The following is a 21,412-nucleotide window of genomic DNA, read 5'->3' on the forward strand; positions in this document are numbered from 1 at the left end:
AGGCAAAATTAAGAAAATTAAAATTTTTCCTTTTTTTATTTCAAAACTTTCCATTGACAAATGGAACAAATAAAAATTCAGCTGAACAAAACTACTACAGAAAGCAGAGGCAGGGACACCGGAGTGAGTTACAGTGAAGGGCGAAGATGATAAAATCCAATGAACAGAGTGAAACTAGGATGGACAAATACAATGATCACAAGTTTTATTTCATAAACTTGTGATCCTGATCTTGGAGGATTTTTGCTGAAGACTTGGCATCATAGAACAGCTCATTGATCTCTTCTACCTGCTCCCTCTCCACTGTTTCTTTTCCCTGAACGCGGCCCAACAGACTTGCCGGCGTCAGCAGCTGTACAGCGTATCTGAGACAAAACAGGAAATAGGAAAGACTCAGTACACCCACATACAAATATTTATAGTAAACCTGTTTATAGTAGAAGATAGTTTAATGGGTGCAATTCCTACAAGAGCTTTACTACAGTATACAGTCTTTTATCTGTAACTTTATACATGTTGGTCTCAGTGATGTAGCTGAGCTATTCTAATCCCTTTAAACAAAGTTTTTTTTAAAAATATCTGGCAACAGTTATGGCTAAACAAATTTATTAGGGTATGTCAAAAATAGAAAGAGTACACATGAACTTTTAGATTTTGTTGAGCAAACCGTAACCCTCTTACTGAGTTGAGGCATCTCATCATAACCCAGAGTGTTTGGCCGTACCTGAGGGTGGTCTTGGTGCCAATCTCTGCCAGGTGTGTAAGAGCCTCCTCGCTGATGCTGATTCCTTCGGTCTGAGCCCGAATCTTGATGATCTGCAGACCACAGCCTCGTTAGTGACGTATGCACAGACAGCTTGATGTCGCACATCACATAATCCACAGAAATTGGTTTTCAGACTTACCTGCTTCATCTCCTGTGGTGTGTACAACATGGTGCGAATGATCATGACTCTGTCCAGCAAGTCCAGAGGAATGCCGTGCGGAGAACTGATGTCCTCTGTCCCCCTGGTCAACAAAAACTTCTTAAATCCTGAAACTGTTTTGTTTTACCTTAAAAATAAACAATAACAAAATGTGCTTCTCTCCATAAAGCACTTCTCACCTGATTAAACAGTTTCCCCTGTTAGAAGCGAATACGACAATGGGGGCGATGCTGCTTTCCAGTGCTCGATGGAGGTACGTGAAGCATTCAATGTCCAGCATGTGCACCTCATCCACGAACAGCACGCCGGGTACGAGCTCAGCTATACCTTGGTCTATGTAGCGGTTCACCACCTTGTTGATCTCAGCACGCAACTTATCTGCAGCGAGAAATTGGCAATGGGTCAAGAACTGAAGACAACTTGAGAGATTTAGTCTGAGTTAGCTGTTACACCGTCTCTACCTGTGATTTCTGTCTTTTTGGGCTTCATCAGTTGTCCCATCATGGAGAGAATGTCCTGGCCTCCCTGAGATGAAACAATGAACCGTTTATAAAGAGTGCCAATATAAAAACAATCAACTTTAGGATGTATACAGATGTGTTTATTCCAAACTGATGCTACTTTATTATTGCAGTTATGTACCTGGGGGCGAGCATTTGCAACATCCAGGTCATGCAGTGTGACATCTTGGACAATCTCCTTCTTTTTGTGGACATCACCTTTGGGCAGCGGAACATACTCCTCTGCCTCCAGGTCAAACTCTGTTGCAAAGGTGTCACAGCGGCCTTGTCTCTGCAAAGGCACAGTAATAGAAAAGATTAATGTCTCACATTGCTGCAGTCAACAATGAAGGGAAAGGTACCACACTGCAGGAGGGAGAGCAGATGTATGACTGAACTCAGTGCCAGCCCACTGCAGGAACAAGGGCATGTGGCTGAAGGATGAAAGAGGTTCAGAAGGCAAGTCATGAGGTGGCTGTCAACAGTAACAAATGTGTCGCCCAGCCCTCCTCCTTTACCCTCTGACTAGAGCCGACCTGTGCTTCTGGCCCACCTGCACTGATTAAAAGAACCGCTCCTGCAGCCTTTCAGCACAGGCCACAAGCCCCACTGTTGGTAAAGAGGCGCTGTGGGAGATGGAGAGATAAATGGAACATGAAGAGCCGCAGGAATGAGAGGCTCATTCCAGAGTACAACACAAATGCAGCAGGGTGGAGAGAGATGAAAGCATGCCACCATGAAGGGTTGAAGAGGACAAGCAAGATGGAAAAATCCTCAACTTTGACCCGACTAAGACGTTTTTTGGAAAAAACATTTTTCATCTGTAAACTATACAAAATCTGGTAAATTAAAAATCAGCCATGATCAGTTTCTCGCTTTTGCCAACAACCAAAATGTGCTGCAAATGTAACATAAAAGCATAAAAGTAAAATAGTTTACCTTCACGGCTCCACTGTTAGCTTCGATGTAGATGACATCTCCCACCTCCACACGCTCTTTCTGAAGACTCTCATAAATACTGGGATCCAGCTAAGGAAACACAACAACTTTAAATGTTTTAAAGCAAAACGCTGGCCTAGCGTTGGCTGTCAGCATTATGGTTTTTTGGCCTTTTTCAGCTTTATTGACAGACACAGTGAAGAAAGGACAGGAAAGCTGAGGGGAAAGACATGCAGCTTAGGGCTGCAGATCGGACTCAAGCCCGGGCCGGCAGCTCTCAGCCATATAGCATGTGGTCGCCCGCTCAATGCACTGAGCTAAACCGGCACCCTGCCATTAGCATTATTACATCAGACTATACTTGAAATCTAATTTCCCTCTGCAGCATTAACCTGATTACTAAAACTATAATCACAGTTAGAAAATAAAAACAACTGAAAGCTAAATTTGAACAGAAGTCATTAACATATTGATAATATGTAACTGTTGGTGCTTCAACATTGGTCCTTATTTGCATTACTATATGGCTTGTTCACACAACATAACTGAGTTTCCAACAGAAGGAAAACTACAAACACAAACTAAGAAAGATTAAAACTCTCAGTCTGACCTTGAGCTGCTTTGTGCCTTTGGCAGTCTTCAGACCGATGATGACGTGGCTGATGGTTTTGCCGTAGCCGCCCATGGGATTCTCGGTCTCGCATGGGGTCAGCTCTGTCACCTCCCCTTCATACACCTCCTTTGTTTCTTTGATGCGCAATCCTGAATATGGCGCAGCATTACAGTTACACATTTACACACATACAAACTATGCACAACCTAATCTGGTCTTTATATTCCTACATGAGCTAAGCCGCAGTATCCATTGGGTCACCGAGCAACGTATTTTATTACAGAAAAGAAACACGTGTGTCCTGTGAAATGACTGGACATCGTTCAGTGTAACACGATCATGCTCCTGTTCCTGTTACATGCAGCACACAGGTGTCTAATCCTCGGTGCTGTGGAGCACAGAGCAGCTCTAAAGGCGGGGACTGTCTATCAGGGTGCTGTTATTGACAAGGTGATGACAACGTTCGAATGAAACCTGGTCTCTCTGAAGAATTTGCTCAAGGGGTGGAGTGAATGTGCTAATGACCACGTCTCCCTCCACCTTGGCTCCGTTTGCTGCCCACTCAACAGGTAGCATCAGCAGTCTCAGATCCCCTTTCTGCCATTCCTTCTCACCACCTATATAAATCTGCTTTACAGTGTTACCTTTCAGCTCATGACAACTGTGTGTGCAAGAGTTTCTTTCTCACTGCTAGTATGACCTGATATTGTCCCACCAGTACAATAGAAGAGACGCATAAAAAATATTATTTTTAAAAAGACAAAATGCTTTAGGTGTATATCAATATTAAATCTAACTAAATCATTAGGTCAGTTTCTTATTTTCTTACCAATTATGCATTTGGTAATAGTAGGCTCATTTTCAGTTCTACAAACTAAATGCCCAACAGGTCACAACCCATCGAGTAAACCTGGAGAACAGAAAACTAAAATCTGAGTTAAAAATCTATCCAACACTCACCAATCGCCCTCCTGAAATTCTCCATCAATACTTCTGTCTTCTTGATTTCAGATGAGTAGACCTCACTGCCGACCATGGGGCAGAATGGTACCTTGTTTCCCAGCTCCTGTGCCATAGCCAGGGCGAGGGCAGTCTGAAGGTGCGCAGGCAGGAAGAAATAAAGAGGCATGGTTAACAAACGCTTCAGAGATATCAGCTATATCAAATTAAACCTTACTGCTGAACACAGCACACTTACCTTTCCTGTTCCAGGTGGCCCTGCCAGTAAAACGGCCCTCCCTGCCATCTTTTTTGAGCGGATCAGCTCAACGATGATACCACAAGCCTGGAGAATAAGACAAATTAGACTATTATGCACACGCGCAAGGCTTAAATGCAATACAACTAACTAGCAAAACCCCCACTCCTGAACCCAGGCATTATACAAGCCTGTTGGAGAACTGTAAAGCACACGAGGCAACGCATCTGTTGTGGCTAAAGTCACACTCTGATACAAACGTCAGTTCCTTTAATGTGGCTGACAAAAACAATTAAATTCAAAGCCCACCCAGTGGAACAAGAATTTAGCAATTCACATCCAATTTAGTAATTAAGTATTCTACTGATTAATCAAGTAATCTGACGAGAAATACTTCTAAAATAAGGCATTAACTCTTTTACTCTGTGTTCTTGGGGACAGGGGGGCTTTCTCTCATTAGTAGGAGGCAAAAAGAGTTCCGATGGTGTTATATCTCATGGATGAGGTAGATCTGCTGTGTGTTCATGTGTGTTTTTGTGCATCTGCGTGTTTAAGTGTGCTAGTGTATCAGTGAGTGAGTCTGTCTGTAATCCCTTTAAGGGTGTGTGGCGTTGCTGCAATGAAGAAAAGCGAGCAGATCGACATTCTGAATGTCGCCCTGAGCTTTGATGTAAACAAGATGTTATGATCATATAGATGCTATTAATAATTAAGTGTCCACCCTAACAGCACCAAGTCAGTAGTTTAGGAGTTTTACTGGCACGTGGACATTTTTTTAGGCCTGAAGAAAAAAACTTTTATATGTCTTTTATTATAAAACACGGTTTTATTAATAAACTATTTTATGTTATTAAAATCAGAAAAATACTGTTTCAAAAGCCTTGAAATAAATGGCCTAATATACACCATGCTCACCTTTAGATTCACCCCTGCTTGCTGCAGGTTTGTGATTGTGATTGAAAGTGCTGCTGTTGTGTTATGAGCTTTTTGTTTAAAAACTGGGGGCTGTGTGGGTTTAATGGCTTAGTTTGTTTCTATTGCATCTCTATTTTTAGTCGCAAATATGAGTGAGATGCTGGCATTTTTTTTGGGTGATGACTGAGAACAAAAGAGCTGTGGGTTAAACAAAGCATAGAAGCAAAAACAATATGCCCCAAGGATTTTTTGCTCTTTATAATCGAGTTATGCGAGTTATTCTGAATTGTAGCAGCCCTACAAGCTGTGTCAATGTAGTTATAATCTGTACAATCCTCTGTAGCCACTCACATTAACTGTCAGAGAAATAATAATGCATTGTATATTTGTATCAGAATAGCAAATAACAGCTTGCACAATTACTTAAGAAATGCTAATTGTTCTCATTCCCGTCCTGTGATCCCGCTTTTATCATCTACAAAATATTGCCCGCCTCAGTAAAATTCCGTCCAAATTGGAAATGGAAATCATTATTCATTCTTTTGTTTCCTAACAACTGGACCACTGCATTTCACTGTACATTGGCTTCAATATGTCATTTGTTGGATTGCTTACAAATAGTCCAACCAGCTGCTGCGAGGCTACCTCCAAGTGTTCTGATGTGACACCCTATTTGACGTCTTCACCCCGGATCCCCATAAGTTCAGACTTCTTTGCAATCATTTTCAGAGCTCTGCATGATCAAATGCCTGCTTTCATTAATAAACGATTGCATCCATATATAGCATGCAGGTGATTGAGATCTTCTGGACAAAACCTCATTGTTCTACTCTGAAGACCGAAAATGAAAGGAAATCATGCATTAGGGATCGAGAATGTACTACTATTACATTTAAAATCCGTGGACTCCAATGAAACTTTAAAGAAGCTTATTTGCATAGACTTGCTTTTTCCTAGTGGAAATTATTGTTGTGTTTTTATATCAGCATTGTTCTTTGTTGATTGTTGTGGTAAAGCGTTTCATCTAGAAATGTGCTATATAAATATGTTTTACCTACATTCTTTACAAAAACATCAGCACTGGGTGCAGCGCATGTAGCAGAGTACACATCGGAGGTGGGCAGGGTCAATGTAGGATATTTAAGAATGAAATTAAAAAGTCAATTTTCTAATATCTGATTTTTTATCTGTCAGAAATATAAAACATAAACAGATTTCCCTAACATTTGTTACTGTAGTAATTCATTAATGCTCTGGTTGTTGCTTCTGTGGCGTTCCAAATAACAGGGAAGTTGCAGAGTGCCCTCTGATGGACAAACAATGCAGTGTCAATACGTCGTTCTCTAGTCTCCCCTTTATATTTTTCCTATTTTCACTGTTAAGGCAGTATAAATGCCAATACTAACAGACCACCAAACAGCTATTAACTGTTGATAAACCTACCCTGCTGATAAATGAATCAGGCTCTAGTCTACAGGTGTCAAACATAACAAGTAAAGACTCCAATCCAGCCCATTGGGTGACTTTGGAAAATGTGCAAGGTGGAATAAATTATTATTTTTTTAACTGTATTTTCATAGGTTTTACAGCTTTTTCCTGCTGCTAAAGATATCCCTATTCATATTACACCAAAGCAACAGATAAGCAATTAAATGACATAAAATTTCATGTTTTTTTTCTCCACTATTTTCTAAAAAGGCTCCTTATTTTCACAGCGATTCCCAATTAAAAATAATTTTTGTGACTTAAAAAAAATGCTGTTTCATAGTTGCAGGCCAGTCTGAACAGGGAACTACCAGAACCTTTTCAGCAATTTTAGACATTTATTTCTTTCAGTTTAAGACTAAAGAATCATGTTGACAGAGTCGTTTTGCTATTTACTACAGTAAAATGTTGATATCATGTAGAAAAACTGAGACATGCTGTTTAAATTGCACGTCTTTATCTTATGTTAAGATATCTCAGAGATTAAATGTGCAGTTATACACTGATGGAAAAGAGTTTCACTGGCCCAGCCCACTTAAGATCAAAGATGGATGTATGTGGCCCAAAACATAAAATGAGTTTGACATCCCTGCTCTAGTCTTTACCATAACTTTGCTATTTATTTTGTGAAAAGCTTTGCTGGGTTAACAATGAACCTGCAATATTTCATTTTCAATAAAACTCACACTAACTTAAAATATATATCAGTTTGTACATTCAAATAAATATTAATTACCAATGTCAGTGGCCACTGATCATTGAATTGGTGCGTTACATGAGTTTCATGGGTGTACATTTTTTAAATATAGTGTGACACCCTGAAAGACTTAACACCACTTTTTTTTTTTTAATTACCAGCACAAAATGGGTATAAATAGCAAATAAAAAGATAAATACAAAATATTGACAATGGCCAACAAGAAAAATTAAAGTTTGTATCAGCTCCCATAATTCACTGCTGTTCGGGATCATTCTCTTATTTAATTTTCTACTTAAGAAAATGGATATATTAAACCACATTTGAATGTTAAAATGGCTTTAAATAAATGTAGTTCATCTGGTTGCCCTTATTGTACCTGTACCCAACAGCAGATCCGTTTTTCTCAACTAGATCCATCAAAAACTGATACCTCCCTGCTTTCCGTTAGAAAACAGTTATTATAAATTCACAATTCATACTTTTAATCCAGATTAAGTTAAAATATAGGGATGTATATACTGTCTTCTTATAAGTCAGCGTCTCTATCACAAATCGGACCCGCAAACGACAGCGACCCCACTCAATGCTAATAGGATTAGCTTGTACTGTAGTGTCTGTAAAGCGCTCAATTGTCCTCGTAAATATTCCCTTCTTACATAATATTCCCCCAAAAGAAAAAAGAAAGCAAATGACGTGAAACACGAATATTACCTCTCTTGCAGCCTCCTGGCCCACGAGTCCACATGCTGTCTGTTTAGCATTACCGGCCTCGTCTAGCCCCAGTCCTTTGACGTGACTGTGTGAAGCGATCCTCTGCGTTTTTGTTGTGCTTTTTACCTCCTCGATCTTCATAGTTGCGTTATTTGTGCAAATGTATTGTGTAAAGTCAGCCAGATGCGTTAAATACACATAAAATCTCTAATACGAAATACCGCCTCAATCGGCGCCCAAACTCAAAACACAGGAAAATCTGTTTCCATGTGGGTTACTAGGGAAAATAAGCGGAAGTGATACCTTTAAGTACCGCCCATCTAACAACTGTGGTAAACTAGTGGGCAACGCCAAATATCCCCGAGCATTCATTGGTTTAGAGCCTGTCAATCACATTAACACTCCAGAGCCCGCCCTTTTGTCGTTTCCCATTTCCGTTTGTGTTTCTGTTGGTTTGTCGTAGTAGAAACTGTCAGAAACTTGCAAATATATGAATTACAATACAATATAAATGCAGGAATAAAAAGGTAGACGGGTTTTAATAATTTCAAAATTAAGATGTGATTAAAGTGCTATTATGAGTGATCACTTTCCTTTCATGATTTTTGTCTGCTAATAAAAAACAGTTCCCCCTTAACGTGTTGTCCCTGGGATAGAATACACTGACACTAGGGAAGACTTTCAACAGTTTCCTCGAAAGTTATGTCAGATTTATTACTAAACCACACGCTGTACGCCACAAAGTATTCGTATATTTTGTTGCTTGAGGTGTTGTGGCTTTGCTAAATAAGCGCAGTCTGTGGCCATAAACTAGCCCCGCTTTTTGTCTGTTTTTGGAGCCGAGTTAAGCGTCTCTCCCAGAGTAGAGAAATATACGCGCGTCAGGTAAGAGTTCAACAACATGTCCGAATCTTCTGACACCCGCACGAAAACGTTAAATTTCAACGTTGGGGTGCTCGGACATGTCGACAGCGGGAAGACGTCGCTCGCCAGGGCGCTGAGCAGCACCGCGTCCACTGCCGCCTTCGACAAGAACCCGCAGTCCCGCGAGAGAGGCATCACTCTGGACCTCGGCTTCTCCTCCTTCACTGTGAATCTTCCCGATCACCTGCGGGACAGCGTGGGGAAGCAGCCATATGACAGCCTCCAGTTTACCCTGGTGGATTGTCCGGGGCACGCTTCTCTCATTCGAACTATCATTGGAGGTGAGCTCTGATGTAGGAGGGTCACGATTTCCCATTTTAAATACAGGATTATCAAAAGAAATGACAACAACGATTTTATCGCGATATTTACAGAAAATGTAAATATATAGTCAGTTAAATCTACTCTGTGTGTGTATCGACTGCATGCTGTCTTCTTGGGCAATAAAATAACTTGCAGGAATCTGGGTACAAAAAGTTTGGATGTGAGACCACAGACACAAAATACCTTCATAAACCTGAATTTCACATAATTTCCTTATTGATGCATGCTCAATCATCCAGGTAAGTAAATCCCCAAAAGTTGATTCTGTTCATCTGGGCGTAGCGTTTTCAGAAGGAGAAACGTTTTGTCACTCATCCAAGTGAGGCATTTTTTAAAACCACCACGTCTCAGTGGCTGCACCTTGGTCCACCCCAAGGATCGGTCCCCTGACACAAACAGAGTAATATAGAGTATGCTGTTAAGTGCCAGGAGGATTGGCAGGATTTATACATCGGGGAAACCAAACAACCTCTGGCTAAGCGGATGGCACAACACAGAAGAGCTACCTCGTCAGGCCAGGACTCAGCAGTCTATTCACACCTACAGGCCAGTAGACACTCTTTCAGTGATGAGGATTTACACACCCTGGACAGGGAGGAATGCTGGCTTGAGCGTTTAGTCAAGGAGCCCCTTTAAAAGGGAAAGACCATCTCTGAATCGAGGAGGGGGTCTATGACTATGACTGACTCACTGGAAAATAGGCTTTGAAACAGAGTGGACTACAGGCAGTCACAACCCAACCCAAGTTTATATATAACCATCAAATAAAAATTGGAAAAACTAAGTGCTGGAACAAAATAAGATTTAGTGCTGATCAGTCACGAATGAACAAGTTTGTACAAAACAAGTTTTAACAGTATGTCCATAAAAACATTAAAACATGTCTGGGATGCCTTCAGTAGCACAAACACTGACTGTGTTTGGTGTAAGGGTGTACATTATCAGACTAATATGTTTGTATCAATCACAACAGATCATTCTTTCAGATCTTTGTGAGGGCTGCAGTCAACAGGCCTTATTAGGATAGTAACTACATCCTCGCTACATTTGAGCTTCAATTTATTGTCCAGCAGAGGGCGCCCTCTCTTTTTCAGCACGCCTCACTGGGTGTGTGTGTGTGTGTGTGTGTGTGTTTTGTTTTTTTCAAAGCTTGTTTGAAAGTATGTTGAGTTTAAAGGTTGGAAGTATTTGGAGAAACAACTTTAGGATTTTCAGATGTTCAGAGCAAAAAGTCCTGTTTTCTTATTTGCTGAACAATAAAAGGTTGTTTTAGAAGCCCATTAGACACTAAATGCATTTGCGTTGTGTGACCAGCACTGCAAAAGAAAAAAATGCAAGAGCCATTTAGGTGGCACATGCTGTAGATTATGGAGGAGGAAAATTGTGTGTGGATTGGGGTCTATATTAAACTTCCCCTGTAGTCCCAAGTGGGGCGAGCACAGGAAAGAGAGATTGCCAAAATCAGGAAAAGAAAGAGGGAAAGGAAAGACAACCAAGTGAGCTGCGGCTCCAGTTTCAACCCTCTAGCCTTTTATTCTCTCTTTACCTCTGTGCACCCCCTCCCTTTATTTCTCCTCTTTTTCTCCTGTTATTTTTGGGTGTCCGTGTCCATTCCTGTTTGCATTGCTGTTGTCGGCTACATAGCCTCTAAGCATTTGCATCTTTTTATAGAGCAGGAAAGCTGAAATGCCTTTAACACAAAGCACTGCATTGTTCCCCTTCAGCTCACTACTTTTCTTTGACCTCTGTGACATCTGCCTCCTCTAGGTGCCCAAATCATCGACCTGATGATGCTGGTGGTGGATGTGGTGAAAGGGGTGCAGACTCAGACTGCAGAGTGTCTGCTGATAGGGGAGCTCACCTGCCCTCGCATGGTTGTTGTCCTGAATAAAATTGACCTACTGCCACCCAACAAGAGACAAAGTGCCATTGAGAAAATGACCAAGAGACTCCACAAAACACTGGAAAGCACCAGGTCTGCAATTATATCTAAAATGATAATTGGGTTACACAGCTGCATAATGTAGAGCCACGCATTAGTGGGGTTACGGGGATCCCAAGCACTTGCAGAAATCACAGGACTAACCCTCATGTCAGCTCCCTCATTTATTACACTTCATATCTCTCCCTCTGTGTCCAGAGTTAGTCTGCTCAGCCTGCTTATATTTCAGTGATGCTTTAAAGAAACCCCCCCCCCCCAAAAAAAAACAAACAAAAAAAACAAAAACTAAAACATTGAAGCATGACTTGATTCCACCTTGTTGTTTTTCTGTTGGACAGATTTAAGGATTGTCCTGTGATTGCCGTAGCAGCAAAGCCAGGGGGTCCGGAGGCTCCTGACACAGAGGAGCCACAGGGAGTGCCACAGTTAATAGAGGTAAAAGAGACTGGTTCCACTCTGTTGTTACTAGCTAGTCAATAATAAATGACTAGCTAGTCATTTATTAGTAAATTACTGATCAGTAATTTACTATGATTACTTAATTGATGTGCTTAAAAATGAGTTGGTCACAGCAAGTACTTCTTTAATCACACATTCTCAAAGTAACAGTCAGTGAGTTAACATGCGTGAAACATTTTTAGTTATTATTTAGAATGTGTCTGCTGAGTTTGGCGATTTATGTTGATAGGTTTTTGTTTTGTGCTGATTCATTCAGTCAAGTGAGTGGAAAAACTAATACAATATAATATAACTTTATTTATAAAGCACATTTAAAAACCAACACTTCACATAAAAGACAGAAAATAAGACAAAAATATTATAAAAATTAAATATTATTAAATATTATAGGACCATAATAAAGTACCAAGTATGCTAACAGGTCAGTGTCACTAATACACAGGAATAGCATAAAATGCATATCAAGTAAAACATGTTAAAAGCACAAAGCCAGAAAAGATATGTATAAAATGTAAGAGTAAATTTTACCTTTTATACATGGGAAGTAAAGCTTCCTATGTCTCATTGCGCACAGTATATCATGAACTGTAGGGTTGAGTATCACATACTTGTGGGCCACATTAAGTGTCACCACTGGCTCACGGGATGTACATGAAAATTAAATAATCCACAAGGAGCCATAGCTAAAGAAACTAACTAATGTAAATAAATGCTGTCAACACTTGTCTGTAGTTCTGCCATGACATAAAAATGTGATGATAATGTTTTAGGCTATTCTTTTTTTATGCATATCTAACTTATAAATAGTTTTGAAGCCATTATTGTTAGTATTTTTTTTATTTTCCTCATTGTTTCGAAGAGACAAACGTATGCGATAAGAGCGACATTTGACAGTTGGAAAAGAAGCTCAGTGCTCTCTGGTGGTCAAACTGTAATGGAAACATTACTTCAGGCACATCTGGAACATGGAGTTTCTTTACTGCTCGCTGATTTCGATAAACAATTGGTTGATTTTACTGGTCAAACTCAGTCAAGTGTTCAATAAAGCCGACTAAAACGTAACCTTAGGATGGTACTCTGGAGAGTTTATGTACATTTTCCTGGAGTGTGAAAAACTGCTGAGTCGGATCAACTCTGTCAACATAAGAGGCCGAGCTTCAAAAACAGGATTAATGAAGACAAGATATGGATCTGATTAATGCTTGTATGTGTCCGAAACCATAGATGTGACCTTCAGATATTTTTTTCAAATCGATTAGAGTCTCTTTTTTGTATTTTATTTTGAATATGTGCTTTCTCCTTCTAGCTTTTGAAGAAACAGACATACCTACCGAAGAGAGACCCTGGAGGTGACCTCCTAATGGCTGTGGACCATTGTTTCTCTATCCGTGGTCAAGGAACAGTCATGACTGGGACCATCCTGCAGGGGTCACTGGCCATTAATGACACTGTAGAAATCCCAGCGCTAAAGGTGTGTTCCAAAAAAAATGGGCACGAATTTGGAATTTCTGATATGTACAAGCACGAAACATTCCCGAGCAGTGGAAAAGCATTCGAAGGAACCGCAGAGTTTCGGAAGTTCAGAAGTTGAGTTGGCTGTGGGCAGAAAAAGGGACGGCTTGCCGGCTGGGATCAGAGGATGTGTCAGTTTAGTACAAGGGAAGGATGAGGGGACTGGGGGTGGACTGGGAGCACAGGAGTTGGGTAATTTAGACCAGATGCAAACTATGAGCATGTCTCAATGGTCTTGTGTGCAGTCATCATGGTCACCTCTTGGAGGCAGCATATAGCTAAATTGATAGCCACTTGTTAAGGAGCCTCGATCCAGCTTACGGGTGATTTTTGTCTGTGTGATAGGCAACAAACACAACCATGAAATTCTCAGTGTCAAGCTAGGGATCGAGAGTGTGGTGTGACATATACGTATACATAGATGCTCATCTGGACACCTTTAAATCATCCATGTGTTCACCTGTTTTTGGAGATGCTTATTTGGTATAACAAAACAAAGCTTGGCATCTATTTTTCAATCAGTGTCTTATTTATCTTCATATATATTCAAATATGATTTTTACTCTTCAGGTCCTTTTCTCAGAAATTAGTCATGTATAATATTTTACACTGTAATGGGACTTTTTTAAATATTCAAGAAGTTTCATTATTTGTCTTTGCATTTATCAAATGCTGACAAATAGTTCTTATCTTTTAGAGATGAACAGTGCACTTTAAACTGTAACTTATACAAGCTTTTTGTTTACATGTGTGCATGTTTTATTGATAAAATGCCGTTAAAGGGCCTTTTTGTGTGTTTTAAATATCAGAGTACAGGAGATAATGATAACTATTATAACTGATGTTTCGTTTCTTTTTAACCTCTACATGTATTCTGGGTTTGTTTTTCAAATTTTATCTCTAAAATGAAAACATTGATAAAAATAAAAATGATAAAGGGAATATAAAACATTATTCTCTTTCAAAAGGAACCTATAGGAAGTTAAATTCTAAGCTGTAAACTTTACTATAGAGCCCTAGTATGCTTTCTCCTTCTCAGTTTTGCAGTTGTAGCTTTGTATCTGTTACGTCTCAGTCTGTTATTACGTTTACATGAGGAAACTTTATTGTTTGTATTTAAATGTGTTTTGAGCTGTGTTATTTATTTCTCTATGCTCTCTGACATCAGGTGACCAAGAAGATAAAGTCGGTGCAGATGTTTCGAAAGCCCGTGTCTGGGGCCATGCAGGGGGATCGGGTGGGTGTGTGCGTAACACAGTTTGACCCTAAACTGTTGGAGCGTGGTGTGGTGTGCACCCCTGAATCCCTGCGCACGCTCTTTGCAGCTGTCATCTCTGTAAGGAAGATAGGCTACTTCAAGGGCTCTCTGTCCACCCGTGCCAAGTTCCACATCACAGTGGGTCACGAGACAGTCATGGCAAAGGTGACCTTCTTTGGCCTGCCACCTGCGGGTGCCTCAGAGCCCCCTCCAGACTCTAAACTGCCTCCATCAGAGCCCTGCTCACTGGAAACCCCGTTCACCTTCGACAGGGAGTACTTCTACCAGGATGAATATGTAACTGGTCAGGGAGAGGGGAGTTTGGGGCCTGACCCAGAGCAGTGGGCTCTATTGGAGTTTGAGCGGCCAGTCACGTGCCCTTCGCTCTGCCTAGTAATTGGCTCAAAGCTAGATACAGACATCCACGCCAATGCATGCCGGCTGGCTTTCCAGGGCCGTCTGCTGCAGGGGTTTGAAGACAAAAACTACGCTGAGACCGATCTACCTCGTCTGCGCATTTACAAAACCAAGCACAAGGAGGGACAGGTGGAGAGGGTGAGTGCACGCTCAGCAGTTTGTCTCTCATTTAAAATGATCAGTGTTGTGACCTTTCAGTCCTCTTTAGAGTCCGCTCCTTGCATCTCTGCCCTCTCTGTCACCTTGCACTCCTTTTGCTTGCTCTGAATCTTTGGATGTTTCTCATTGCTGGTGGCACTGGAGCGTGTCTCTCAGACAGAGCCCCTATTGTATATTCATAAACAGACACGTACACACAAACAAGCATGCATATGCAGCTCTAGTGAACAATATTTGAGGCATGGGATGGGTATGCATGCCTTAGCATGTGCTGTGACAGAGGTGTGCGTGGGTGGCCGCCTGACGCCACTAGTCCTGTCTAGCTGTCAGAGGCTGGCGCTGTTTGGACACACCTGAGTGGCACACGAATATCCACATCCACTGTGAATTAGCCTAACTCTCCCTTCTGTCTGCCTGAGCGTCTTTCGCTCTCATTCTCTTCCTCTCTGTCACATACTCTCGCCACCTTTATTTTCATATTTGTGTGATTGCTTTTTCATTGTGTCCTGAATCCTGAGCCGCTCTCTGTGGTTTTCATCAAACATCTAACTGACTTAACTTGGATTTGTCAGTTTTTCAGAAACTTAACAAGTTCTATTTAAATTTTTGTTCACACTAAGTCTGATGTTGATAATAGCTGTTGTCATTCTGTGTGTTACATTCTGTGTGTGCAGCTTCTCTGCTCATAGAAAGGCAGATTCAGGTCAGGGTTCAAGTGTGTGAATTAGTTTCCTGCTTTAGCACCTCAGGCTGTTGACAGCTCCACTCGCTAACTCAGGAGCAGAACAGCATGTGCACGAGGTCAGATGGTGGTCGTGTGACGTTAACATTGTCACTCGTGTGTCTCCCAGAATGCAGCAGTTATGCTTCAAACTTAAAGAATGTCCTTTTGGTAAAAGAACACATTAGTGGCATTGTTGAGATATGACGAACTCGAACAGCCACAATTCAGACGGTCTGTCAAACGACGTATACAGCAACTGTATTTTTTTTATCAGCTCATCAGTCACGGTTGCGATACATCAGGGTCAAATGTTCAAGAATGAATGAGGGTTAAGCAGAAGAGAAAGGAAGAGCTGGTGATGAGGGCGAGCTGGAGACAGAGCGGTGCCCTCACGTTATCAGATTAGCAGCGGGTTATATTGACTTAGTGATGGATGATAATCGAGAAATAAAAACAAATATGCCATTAAGTGCACAACCATGGAAAAGAGAGTGCGAGACAGCCAGGCCGCGGGACTCGAAGAAAGCAGCTGGACGGTGCAATTGATGAGGATGTGGGACAGATCAGCTCTTTGTGGCGGAGAATGAAGTCACCACAAGATGAGCAATAAATGAATTATTAGATCATACGCTGCCTTGCACACTGTTTGCATCATTGTTGCTCTCTTGTGCCCAGGTAACCGATGATTACACTGTGATTGGCCGCAGCCTGTTTAAGAAGGAGACCAATCTCCAGCTCTTTGTGGGGTTAAAGGTCACCTTGTCCACAGGAGAAACTGGTGTCATTGAGGGTGGGTTTGGCCAGAGCGGGAAGTTCAAGATTCGCATACAAGGTAAGGATTTAGTGAAACAACTATCCTGATGTTTCCTGCCGCACATAACAGTCTCTCCACCTTCACCAGTGCTCACATCAGGAGCAAATTCTCTGTCTTTCCTTGAATTTTTGGGGCTCACCGGACAGTTTTCAGGATGTGGTAAAAGTGGTAGGCGTGACATCCCGAGCCACATTCCCAGGATTCCTCTGGGGATTGCACGTGTTCCGGGGGAAGCCTGATCAGTGTTTATTTTACCTTCTGTTGCTCAAAACCCACAACTCCACACCAGGAGGGAAGAGAAAACAAAAATATCTAGAAAGAGAGCCTCACCTACATCCTTTTTGCTGCCTTACTCCTGCATAATCAAAAGTCTTACATATACTGTCACGCACATCTTCAGGCAGGAACATAACATGAGACATTCAGGGGTATAAGACAGAGAAGTCATGATGGGTTATGATCTGTTTGAGCAGTTGTACTCCTAACCCTCAAGTGAATCCATCATATTTTGTATAAGAATACTTTTTTTAATGGCTTTACATACAGATTCTTACCAACATAATTAAGTGAGGTGGTCTCCTTGGCAAAGCCAAAGTCTGTGAGCTTGAGCGGGGCACTGGGTCTCTTTCAGGAATACAGTAAGTTCTCTGGCTGCTGGGAGCATTCAGGAATCTAACAAAAAGATATGATTACAACATTAGTAACTAAATCACCCTCAGTTGAAAGAAAAATCAAGTAAATTACTTATGAATAAGTATGATAAGCCAATGACAAATCGCATGTAGCTTGACATCTCTGTGGGCGATGTTGATTTAGTGTAGAAATTGGATAGCCTCACCTGTGCTCTTCATGATGTTAGTAGCCTCTGAAGTGGTGAGACTGTCTGGTCTTAAAACAGATAATAAATGATTAGACTGAAAAGCTTGCCACCATCCATGCTAAAAATTCAATTTAAATTTGCCAGTTTGTTAATCAGTTAAAATAAATCATTGCGATAAAAATTGCCAGTAAAAACCTATTAGGAATCTACTAGGACCAGCCAGAGTCTACGAAAGGCACAGAAGGTAGGTTGCTATGGTTGCTTTTACGCTCTTTTAGTATAACTAAAAGAGAGATTAGCAGTTGATCATTTTAAACACAGGTCTAAACAGATCGTTAATGTGTTCAACAGCAAAGATGGAGGATGACAAACTTGAAGTCTCTCAATGCCCCCTTTATGGTTCAGAAACTTAACATCAGCATGCGGCATGTACAGACATACGTATGTAAAGTAATGAATCCTGGTTTTCAATGTTTTCTATGCACTGAGGAGTTTCAGCATCCCAGTTCTATTAAATCTTTTCTCAGCTTTAGAAGGGATGTATTGTCCTAATATTCTCAAAAGCAACAATTTTCCTTGATCAACCAGATTTGCTCAACCAGCTCTGGTTGTTCTGGTTGCTCAGTTGTCAAACTGCACGTACTTCTGGATATCTCTGAATCTCCCATGGTACACCACAAAATATTAAAGAGCAATGTTTAGAAGCTAAAAAATACAGTAAAGACAAAGCTTATAATGTTAAAAAACGCATATATTTCAAGGGCCATGAATAGAAACGTATGTGGCTTATCTAACTTGAAAACCCTGAAACGTTGAAGATGTTGATTCCAACAAATTCATGATAGGAAACATTTTATTTTAAAATGTTATAAGCTTATAACAGGAGGTAAAGATGAATATGTAGTTGTTTGGAGGTTAAAGCAGTTTTTATATGCTGGAAGTCCGAAGTAGTTTCTTTCTCACTCAGTGTAAAAAACAAAACAAAACAAAGTATTGAAATGCTTTTACTTGAATACACAAGTTAACTTGTAAATATTATGAGCTCTCCTGCGGCCAGCACAGGTGTGTTTCTAATGTGTGTGCCTGCTTTTACACAGACTTCACCCACAGATTATTTCCTGTTCAAATCAGCTGTTCATACCTGCATTATTTATACGGCTGCAACTAATGATTATTTTTATCATTCAGCTGAGCATATAGTCTAAGATAATATTCCTATAATTGTGTGTTATGTTAGAAATAGGTAAGAGGCTTATCCACAGATTTCTTGTACAGAGTAGAAGTAGTAGTGACCGGAGTATTACTCATTGTTACTACTTTTCTAAATATACTGACACAAAACTGTCAGTATATTTGCCACTGCACATGTTCTCTAAGCATGTGTACTTTTCCACTGAAAAGCCCAAAAGAACTGTGTAATACATTAGGTTGCTGTCGTTGTATTGATTCAGTCACTTCGTATCTCCACAGAAAACAAAGTGATCTTCACACCAAAGACAATTTTTATCCGTATTTTATGCTTTTTGGTTATTAACTTTGAACCACATCTGACAAATATTTTTTAAGTAAAAATCCTCATGCTTTGAGAGACGCTTTAAGTTTGTGTAGTACCTGTAAAGTTAAATTTTGCTGTGTGTGGAAAATGCCAAGACATTGGCAGCATTTGTGGGCAGAAAACAAAATAGCAATCCTCATGTGTCACTTGAACTCAAGTGATAGGGTGTGGGAGGGCGTGTTTTGTGGTGGCGAACGGGGCATTTTCAGCTGATCAAAGATAACGAGAAGAAATTTCTGGCTGCGCTGCAACCATAACAACCCTCACGCTGGCATAACGATAACAAGAAGAATGCTGGCGCCGCTGTACGTGAGGTCAGACAGCCAGCGTGTAAAGCAGTGAACTGAGACCATTTCTTACCTTCCGTGTGCAAGGCAGCAAGCAAACACGCATTCAATTTGTTCCCTCGAAAAGACATACAGACAGACGACAAGATATGATAGAGAAGGACTTGAATTGCACGCCTAACTGGCATCTAACAATAAACTGAGCATTCTCATGGGTTAGTAGGGCTTAGAATAAGGCCAATATGAGAGGAAAGTGATGACTGAGAAGCTAACAGATAGATGCGACACAACGTGCAACTGTGTAGATTATAACTAGGAGCAACTGCGACCTGGTTTTCTACATACTGTCGTCAGTTACATCAGGAGCACGAAGGCATCAGTTGTTTTTGAGGTCAGCACATTGTTACAACATCAACTGCACACATAACTGAAAAGATCCATATCATGTATCATATATGCCATCACAACTACTGTTCATACTGTCGGACAGTATACAGTAACGATCTTAACGTTTTCTGTTTCCATCAATACAGTTTTTAATACAGTTTGAGTTGACCTTGATGTTGATGTTTTTCTTTAGAGGGTCTTCGACCAGAAACCAAGCAGCTGTTTTCCTCCGCCTCTAAGAAGAAAGGGAAGAGTGGGAGCAAAGGTGGAACTGCAAATGAAGAGGAGCCCAGAACAGATTTTCAGCCTGTTAGCATTCACTTGCATTTCAAGCGATATGTCTTTGATCCCCATAAAAAGATGGTTCAGTCTTGACCTCTGCTGCGCACACTTCTAGACAGACACCATGTTGCAGCGCTGGTGACAGAGAGTAAGATAGAGAAGTTGTTTGAGAAGTCTTGGCACAAAGAGAGGTGACTGCAAGGCTATGTTAACTCTCATTGCCTTTCTTTTTTTCTGGAGATGGAGACAGTCTGTTGAAATGCAATGATTGTGGAATGCTAAACGCATGCGAAGCAGTGATTGTTTTATCTCAGTTTAACGAGCTGGATCTAATCCTGTTTGCTCCATCAGAAGGGTGAAAGCTGCTCAACAGATCTCAATACGTTTGATTTATCTTTGAAAGAAATCAAGGCTTTTGTTCTTCTTTATTGATAAAAACAGAATTGAATCAATCATTCTGACTAGAAACGAACTTTTCTCTTTGTTGTGTATGTGTGTGTGTTTTGTTTTTTCATTTTAAATTTCATCTGAGAACTTGTTGGCATAAAGACTTTAGCACTGTAGAAATACTAAACTCACGTTCACTCAGTTCTCTGTGCTCAGTGACTGGGTTTGGCTGCATCTTTAACTAATCGGTGATCATTGGCAGTTTGTATATTTGATTTTTGTTCAATATTGATGATCTCAGAGAATTAAAACAAAACTCCTGTTAAGACTGTTTTTTTTTTTTCGGGAGGGGGGGAGTGTTTATAAAATAAAGTGTATAAAGTTTTACACTGGGGGTTCAATACGAGCCCTACTGTACTGTTTATATACTGATAATGCTCCAGCAGAGTGTAAGTTACAAAAATGACATTAGTTTTGCTAAATTTATAGTCAATAAAATATATAATGCACACTATATATTGTCAAATAATAATGCAAGGAATCAGAATTGCTGTTTGAGTTGAAAAGAAGTCTTGTGCATTCTGACTCCAGACACAAGAAGAAAAATGGTTTGCACATAATTTAGTCTCCCTTCTTTAAACCCTTAAAAAAGGGACATCAGTGTTGCTGCTAATCAGCAGTTGTCGAGAAGTTGCTGTTCAGCCACGGTCACGTCTCTGTGCCTGAGTATGTGTGTATGTACGTGTCCATCCTGTCAGTGTTATTGGGCGGGGCTGTGAGAATGCAGGACGCTCGATATGTAGCGGATGATGTCAGCAAACTGTTCCTGTGAACAGCGACTCTATCTCAGCAGGAATCTGTGGAAATTGGAGAGAGGGGGGGTAAGGAGGGAGGAGGAGCAGCAGGAGCAAGAGGGGACACTGGAAGGATTGTTCCTCTGAGTGACAGTCCTTTTAGTCTTATCTCCTCTCGTTCCTCTTATAGAAAACCAGACAGAAAAAAAAATCTGTCGCTTTTTACTCCTGGTCTCTCCAATTTCTCTTTCTTGCTCCACCTCCCCCTCTTTCATTCTGGTTTTTATAGAACCCCCTCCCCTTTTTCTCTATTACTGGCTTCGTTATGAGGCTGTCATGGAAATTAGCTTTTTGGATCCTAAATATTTCCCCAGTGTTAC

General features: G+C 40.7%; 2 protein-coding genes across 3 annotated transcripts; one reads left to right on the plus strand and one right to left on the minus strand.

Moving 5' to 3' along the window:
• Positions 1-17: 17 nt before the first annotated feature.
• Positions 18-8,288, minus strand: ruvbl1 (RuvB-like AAA ATPase 1). The gene is made up of 11 exons (XM_006806670.3): positions 7,988-8,288; positions 4,177-4,263; positions 3,939-4,071; positions 2,976-3,127; positions 2,366-2,455; positions 1,569-1,718; positions 1,388-1,451; positions 1,106-1,304; positions 906-1,008; positions 725-816; positions 18-365 (listed from the first exon to the last, which is right to left on the minus strand). The coding sequence occupies exons 1-11, from the start codon at positions 8,126-8,128 to the stop codon at positions 206-208; spliced, it is 1,371 nt and encodes a 456-aa protein (XP_006806733.1). The 5' UTR covers positions 8,129-8,288; the 3' UTR covers positions 18-205.
• Positions 8,289-8,648: 360 nt separating this feature from the next.
• Positions 8,649-20,564, plus strand: eefsec (eukaryotic elongation factor, selenocysteine-tRNA-specific). 2 transcript variants are annotated; one of them, XM_035914775.2, is made up of 8 exons: positions 8,649-8,872; positions 8,960-9,192; positions 11,003-11,210; positions 11,516-11,612; positions 12,943-13,107; positions 14,317-14,961; positions 16,382-16,538; positions 19,763-20,564. In XM_035914775.2, the coding sequence occupies exons 3-8, from the start codon at positions 11,023-11,025 to the stop codon at positions 19,942-19,944; spliced, it is 1,434 nt and encodes a 477-aa protein (XP_035770668.2). In that variant the 5' UTR covers positions 8,649-8,872; positions 8,960-9,192; positions 11,003-11,022; the 3' UTR covers positions 19,945-20,564. The 2 variants fall into 2 exon arrangements, with proteins under 2 accessions (XP_035770668.2, XP_006806734.2); XM_006806671.3 differs by having other exon boundaries at positions 8,649-9,192.
• The last annotated feature ends 848 nt before the right edge of the window (positions 20,565-21,412 follow it).

The sequence above is a fragment of the Neolamprologus brichardi genome, chromosome 5 (genome assembly GCF_056152115.1).
Source record: "Neolamprologus brichardi isolate AB-2024 chromosome 5, ASM5615211v1, whole genome shotgun sequence".
Lineage (NCBI taxonomy): Eukaryota > Metazoa > Chordata > Actinopteri > Cichliformes > Cichlidae > Neolamprologus > Neolamprologus brichardi.

Bases quoted from the DNA above. Each gene is read 5' to 3' on its own strand.
- ruvbl1 (XM_006806670.3), bottom strand. From the start codon at position 8,128: ATGAAGATCGAGGAGGTAAAAAGCACAACAAAAACGCAGAGGATCGCT. The intron at 817-905 runs GTAAGTCTGAAA...TGTGGTCTGCAG, and splicing joins CACCACAGGAGATGAAGCAG to ATCATCAAGATTCGGGCTCA. The intron at 366-724 runs GTACGGCCAAAC...GTTTTGTCTCAG, and splicing joins GGCACCAAGACCACCCTCAG to ATACGCTGTACAGCTGCTGA.
- eefsec (XM_006806671.3), top strand. From the start codon at position 8,889: ATGTCCGAATCTTCTGACACCCGCACGAAAACGTTAAATTTCAACGTT. The intron at 9,193-11,002 runs GTGAGCTCTGAT...TGCCTCCTCTAG, and splicing joins CATTCGAACTATCATTGGAG to GTGCCCAAATCATCGACCTG. The intron at 14,962-16,381 runs GTGAGTGCACGC...TCTTGTGCCCAG, and splicing joins AGGAGGGACAGGTGGAGAGG to GTAACCGATGATTACACTGT.